Genomic DNA, 6,254 nt, shown 5'->3' on the forward strand with positions numbered 1-6,254 from the left:
AGTGTTCATTGGGAGCCTACAATAACACTTATTAGCACGATAACGTTTTAAAGTTGAAGCAAATTTGAACTATGAATTTCAAGGAGCAAATGCTATTTAATCCACTTTAACCACAAAAAGCAAAGCTGCTGTTTTCCCACCATCATTAAAAAAAAAAAATCGGATTACTTTTTCCTCATTCGACCATATAGTGAAACCTAGCAATATTGACCTTGTATTTCTTTTCTGTGATAAAAATGGTTCATTCGTCATTAAGCAATCCAATAAACACTTGCAATCATAACTTTGCGAAAGAAGAAGAAGAGGAAGAGAGAGAGGACCGGGTTGGGGGGGGGGAGTGAACATGATTGACAAACCAAATAAAATCTGAAAACTTAATGTTGTAATTATCACGCCCTCTATGCGTTGTTCCATAGCTGAATTTTCCAAAGAAACTACACGCCCTCTATGCAACTACACACCCTCTATGTCTTTTTTTTTTCTAATATCTGGCAAACATGTATTGTTGTCATCCATTCTACTTTTCAAATCAGTCATTGAAAACTTCTACTTGGTACTTAATATTAACCAAAAGCTTCTAAAGTCTCCCTTCCCTCACAATATAGAATCCAAATCATAGAGTCAAATGTAAAAAATGAATGCAATTGCTTCAATTTTATTTGACAAACAAACCAAGCAAATGTAAAAGCAACTTAAAAAGCTTGAAGAGTTTAGGCTCAAAGCTTTCTCTGCCCACATATATTTCAACATAACTTGGTATATGCTCTATATGGTACACCAATTCATATAAGCTCATCCTTTTTGACATAGACATAGTTACATACACAAAGCATGAACACATACACTCCCCATCCTCCATCCTCCTCGCAACCCTGCCAACACAATCGCAGACACACACACAAAGCAGATCTAAACTACTCGACAGAGGGTCTATAAAAGCACTCATTCCATCCCATCCTTCCTTGAAACACTCTTAAGCAAAGAAAAGCCAAGTTCTTAAATTGTAAAAACAAGATAAAAGAACTCCAACAAACCTACAGCTTCTCCACTTTGTCAAGTCCAGTTAATAACAGGGAAAATTTCAAGAACAGGGCATGCTTGGAACCTTATTTGACAAAAAAAGCACAAGCTATCTATAGAAGGCCTTCATGCGTGAAATGTATTTTCGTGTACACATACTAGTACATTTTGTACAAACGTCAGTCCAAATGCCCTTCACATTTGGCCTAAAAACCTGAACCCTTTATTGATTAGGGCTTCAAGGGCGCCTTTTTCCATAATAATTGTACAGCAAATTGCACGCAACAGAAGAAAATGTTCATCTATCATCCAACAACGCAATAACCAATCTATCACAACAAATTAACTTCTTCCTCTTCCTTCTCATGTTTTCAAGCCAATAGTACCCAAATTTGGACCCAACCAAAAAAAAAAAGGAAAAACAAGTGCAGCAAAGGTCTTTATCATATTCTAATCAAAGTGTCAAACAGAGCTAAATTACAGGGACTTCAAAAATGAAAGAGAAAAAAAGATACAAGCTTTTTTGTATTTTTAACATAGATAAAACCCATATGAGACTGAAGAAACTCTACTCAGGATTGGGATTTAATCCTCCTCACCCATTTCCTCAAAAGCTAAGCTGAAAATTCTCCCTTTCTTTTTCGCCAATTATTTTTCCGTCAAAAGACTACGCAAAATTGAGGGGCGTCGGAGCCTTTAGCCGGCAGAATCTCCCAGCGGCAAGGTTCGAGCTCGTCCGAAACAGGGCAGAAGCCGGCGAAGGTGACCTTATCGGCAGAAGCGGCAACGGAACCGAATTCAAAAACTGTGATATCAGCTGGTGGTGGGCCTTGCCGTCGGACCTCCACTGCTCCGTTCATGCCTGGAACTTCAGAAGCGGATTGGGTTTTCACCGGTTCCGATTTTTGGGTCGCGGGTTTGGAGTTGGTATCGTTTTTGGTTCCCTTGAACCATGAAAAAATACCCATTGGTGGTGAATCAGTAATGTTGCTCACAAAATGAACTATAGTTAGAACTCCCAGTGAGAGAAAGGGTGCAGGGGCTCTAGGCGGATACCTTTATGGTGGGAACGGGTTGACCGTGCCTATGGCAGGAAGGCCTCCAGAGGCCGACACGTGTTGCAGGTGGATGGATTGCAGACGGAGCCGTTTAGCTGTGGCATCGCGCGTGGAGATGCAACGCCCGGTTGTTGTCTGCTGCTGCAACTTAACAGAAGAGGTTCGTACAACCAATTTGCGTTTTCCAACGCAGTTTGGTGGGCCGGGGCAGTGTAATTGCAACTCAGAACCACTGCTCATTTATACATTTGCAAATCTACCCGTAAGCAAGGGGAAAATGCTGCCAAGGCCCTGGGCAAAAAATTATGCGTAAAGAACGAACCGAACTTTGAACAAATAATAAATGTAAACCGCGCCTGCGAGCGGGATAATAACTTGGAAGAAAGAAAAGCAGAGGAGAGGTATCCGTACTACTCCCTCCATCGTACTTTGATAATCCAATTTTGCTCTTGCGTCTGTCCGAAAGTCTAGTTCATTTTTCAATTGAATTGAAAAATTTAGTTGTATTTAAATTTTCGTAAAATAGGCTTATTAAATGTAAGTTGTTGTTACTATATACCCACTTTATATAATGAGAGTTGATCCTTTTTTTACCATTACTTGAAGATTCCATAAAGTTGTAATGTAATTGATGTGATGGTATTTTAGGAAAAAAGTTAGTTAATTTGCGTTGTTCGAACAAAATTAACTGTTTTTTCTTAGATCGTGCGAAAAACAAATTTGAACAGTAAATGTGGGACGGTGGGTGTAGTTTCGAGACAACGGCTCCAAACACTACCTTTATGGTAGGAAACCGTTGAGCAAGCGTAACTTAGGCAAACCCGTAACAGGTGTATTTGTAAAATGAGGAGTTGACGGTTTGTTATCTTGCAGTGGTAACACCCGTGCAGATAAACAAAACAAGACGTATGCGGATGCGGATGCAGGCCTTTTTCCCTCCAATTGCTGCGTTAAATGTGCAGTGTTTCCCCACTCCTTTAATACATTTTTAAAAATTGTGAAACTATAGTTTTGTAATAAAATGAATAATAACATACCAACAACAAATACCCATGACATAAATATACCTAGCAATTACAAAAATATTTATGATTATGCACATGTAGTTAACAATTTGCTCACAAACACCGTGGAACTAAATTTTTCATTAAATTTGAAGACAGTACGGGAAAAAGACTGATTAATGAAAATACGATGTTAAAAAATTTTGAATTCACCGTCACAAAACATGAATTGGTGGGCAATACCAAAAAGCAGGGTACTTTAATCATATAATGAAGCAAAGTCATAAATTTGAAGGCAAAGTTTTCATTGATACAAATGGCAGCTCTTCACCGCTTTGTTATCAGGCGTCCGATGTATGCGGAAAGGGGCAATGATTAATGTGGTAATTTATTCGGTTTATATAAGTTTTAAAATTCTTTTTGAATGTGTGAATGTGTTTTAACTGATATCCATTGATATGCTAAAGCATCGTTATCCCACGAAATACTAGCACCTTAACACCCATTTTTTCCATAAACAAATTTATTGATGACATAAAATAAAACTAGACCCATTTTCCAATAAATGGGTATTTCTTTGAAATACGCAGTGTATTATTGGAAAATGGTTTTATTTCTATTTTATCCAATTAATAAATTTGTTTGTGGAAAAATGGATAGTATGTTGTTGTAATAGATAAAGCCATAAAGAGGTGGGGTTGTATTCCAAAACAAGTACATTAAAATTTAATCGGGTTAAAGAACTTGTATTCGGAATAATGGGTTTTAAAGAGATGAAATTTGATGACAAAATGATACCTTACGATATCAATGAATAACAGTTGAAACACATTCACAGACTTGGTATTTCAAATCACAGTATTCATTATTTAAAATACCAAGTTTGGGAAAGTATTTGAACTGTTATCGAATGATTTCGTCAAATATATTTTTTGGTGAAACAGCAGTTGTTGAACAGCTGTTTTGCCACAAACAAAATAATGTATCGGAATAAAAGAATCCGTCATCGAATAAAACACCAGCTTTTTATGGCTTTTATGTATTACAAGAACAGAGTCTCCATTTTCCCATAAAACAGCAGCCTTTTACGCCTTTTATCTATTACAAGAACAGAGTACCCCTTTTTTTTTACATACAACAAAGTTATTTAATGGATGAAAATTATGGTATAAAACCCATTTTGTAAGACAAAGCACAAAAGTCAATTTGATTGGTGTGTTAGGGGAAAGATTATCAGATATGTAATGTACCTGTATTTGACGTTCAAAATACGGCAGTGATGTTTGCAAAAAACACCGTAAAAAACATGTAATTAAAATGGAACCAAATTTGATTAATTAAAATACCCAATATGTGAATGTGTTTTAACTGATATCCATTGATATGCTAAACCATCGTTATCCCACGAAATACCAGCACCTTAACACCCATTTTTTCCATAAACAAATTTATTGATGACATAAAATAAAAGTATACCCATTTTCCAATAAATGGGTATTTCTTTGAAATACCCCGTGTATTATTGGAAAACGGTTTTATTTCTATTTTATCCAATTAATAAATTTGTTTGTGGGAAAATGGATAGTATGTTGTTGTAATAGATAAAGCCATAAAGAGGTGGGGTTGTATTCCAAAACAAGTACATTAAAATTTAATCGGGTTAAAGAACTTGTATTCGGAATAATGGGTTTTAAAGAGATGAAATTTGATGACAAAATGATACCTTATGATATCAATGAATAACAGTTGAAACACATTCACAGACTTGGTATTTCAAATCACAGTATTCATTATTTAAAATACCAATTTTGGGAAAGTATTTGAACTGTCATCCAATGGTTTCGTAAAATAATATTTGTGGTGAAATAGCAGTTGTTGAACAGCTGATTTGCCACAAACAAAATAATGTATCGGAATAAAAGAATCCGTCATCCAATAAAACACCAGCTCTTTATGGCTTTTATGTATTACAAGAACAGAGTTCCCATTTTCCCATACAACAGCAGCCTTTTATGGCTTTTATCTATTACAAGAACAGAGTACCCGTTTTCCCATAAAACAGTAGCTTTGTATGGCTTTTATGTATTACAAGAACAGAGGACACGTTGTTTTACATAAAAAAAGTTATTTAATGGATGAAATAAAAAAAACCCATTTTGGAATAAAACAGCAGTTATTTATTTTAAATACCTATTTATTGGATAACGGATATAATTTTGTTTGTATGCGATAAAGATATTTTATGTATGATTAAATGGTTGTTAAATGGCTTAATTTTGATGGAAAAATGAAACTTTACGATACCGATGGATAACAGATAAAACACATTCACAGATTTGGTATGTTTAATCATAGTCTTCATTATTTGAAATACGAATTTTGGGAATATATTGTAATTGTTATCCATTGGTATCGTAAAAGATCAAATTTCATGAAATAGTAGCTGCTGAAAAGCTATGTTCCATAAATAAAAAAATGAATCGGATTAAAAAATTAAATCCGTTGTCCAATTAAAAAGGAGCTGTTTATGGGTTTCCTCTATTACAAAAACACAGTACCCATTTTCCCCATAAACGGCAGCTGTTTATGGGTTTTATGTATTATAACAACACAGTACCCATATTTCCATAAATAAATGTATTTATTGGAAGAAACAAAATTAACCCATTTTTGAATAAAACAGCAGTTATTTATTTGAAACAGCTATGTATTGGAAAAGGGGTATAATTTTGTTTGTATCCGATAAACATAATTTTGTTATGAAGAAATGGTTGTTAAAGAGCTGGTATTTGATGGAAAAATGATACTGTATGATACCGACGGATGACAGTTACAACACATTCATAGATTTGGTATTTGAAATAAAGGAAAATTGTGGAAAACGTTAGTCATATTTTGCAAATTAACTTTTTTCGGCCGCCGCTCTAAAAAATGTAATTTTAAATCGCTTACAAAAGTACATCGGTCAAATTTGGTACGTACTCAATTTTCGGAGTAGTTTTTTGATCGGAATTGAACCCGCGCAACGCACGTGGTCATGTTTTATATACAATTGGTCAAAGCAAATTTGATATAATTGGATTCATAATTTCTGACATTTGTTAAAATTTATTGATCATGTGTGTCATTAGTTTTATTTTATAAATCAGTGTATATATGAATTTAATTTCAC

At 34.7% G+C, this 6,254-nt stretch overlaps 1 protein-coding gene across 1 annotated transcript; it reads right to left on the bottom strand.

Annotated features, from left to right (window-relative positions):
- Nucleotides 1-1,665: 1,665 nt before the first annotated feature.
- LOC113758934 lies at nt 1,666-2,056 on the bottom strand. Its single transcript, XM_027301606.1, has one exon. The coding sequence runs from the start codon at nt 1,986-1,988 to the stop codon at nt 1,680-1,682; it is 309 nt and encodes a 102-aa protein (XP_027157407.1). The 5' UTR covers nt 1,989-2,056; the 3' UTR covers nt 1,666-1,679.
- Nucleotides 2,057-6,254: the final 4,198 nt, after the last annotated feature.

Source organism: Coffea eugenioides, unplaced genomic scaffold (genome assembly GCF_003713205.1).
Source record: "Coffea eugenioides isolate CCC68of unplaced genomic scaffold, Ceug_1.0 ScVebR1_78;HRSCAF=398, whole genome shotgun sequence".
NCBI lineage: Eukaryota > Viridiplantae > Streptophyta > Magnoliopsida > Gentianales > Rubiaceae > Coffea > Coffea eugenioides.

Coding starts and splice junctions, on each gene's coding strand:
- LOC113758934 (XM_027301606.1), bottom strand. CDS start 1,988: ATGGGTATTTTTTCATGGTTCAAGGGAACCAAAAACGATACCAACTCC.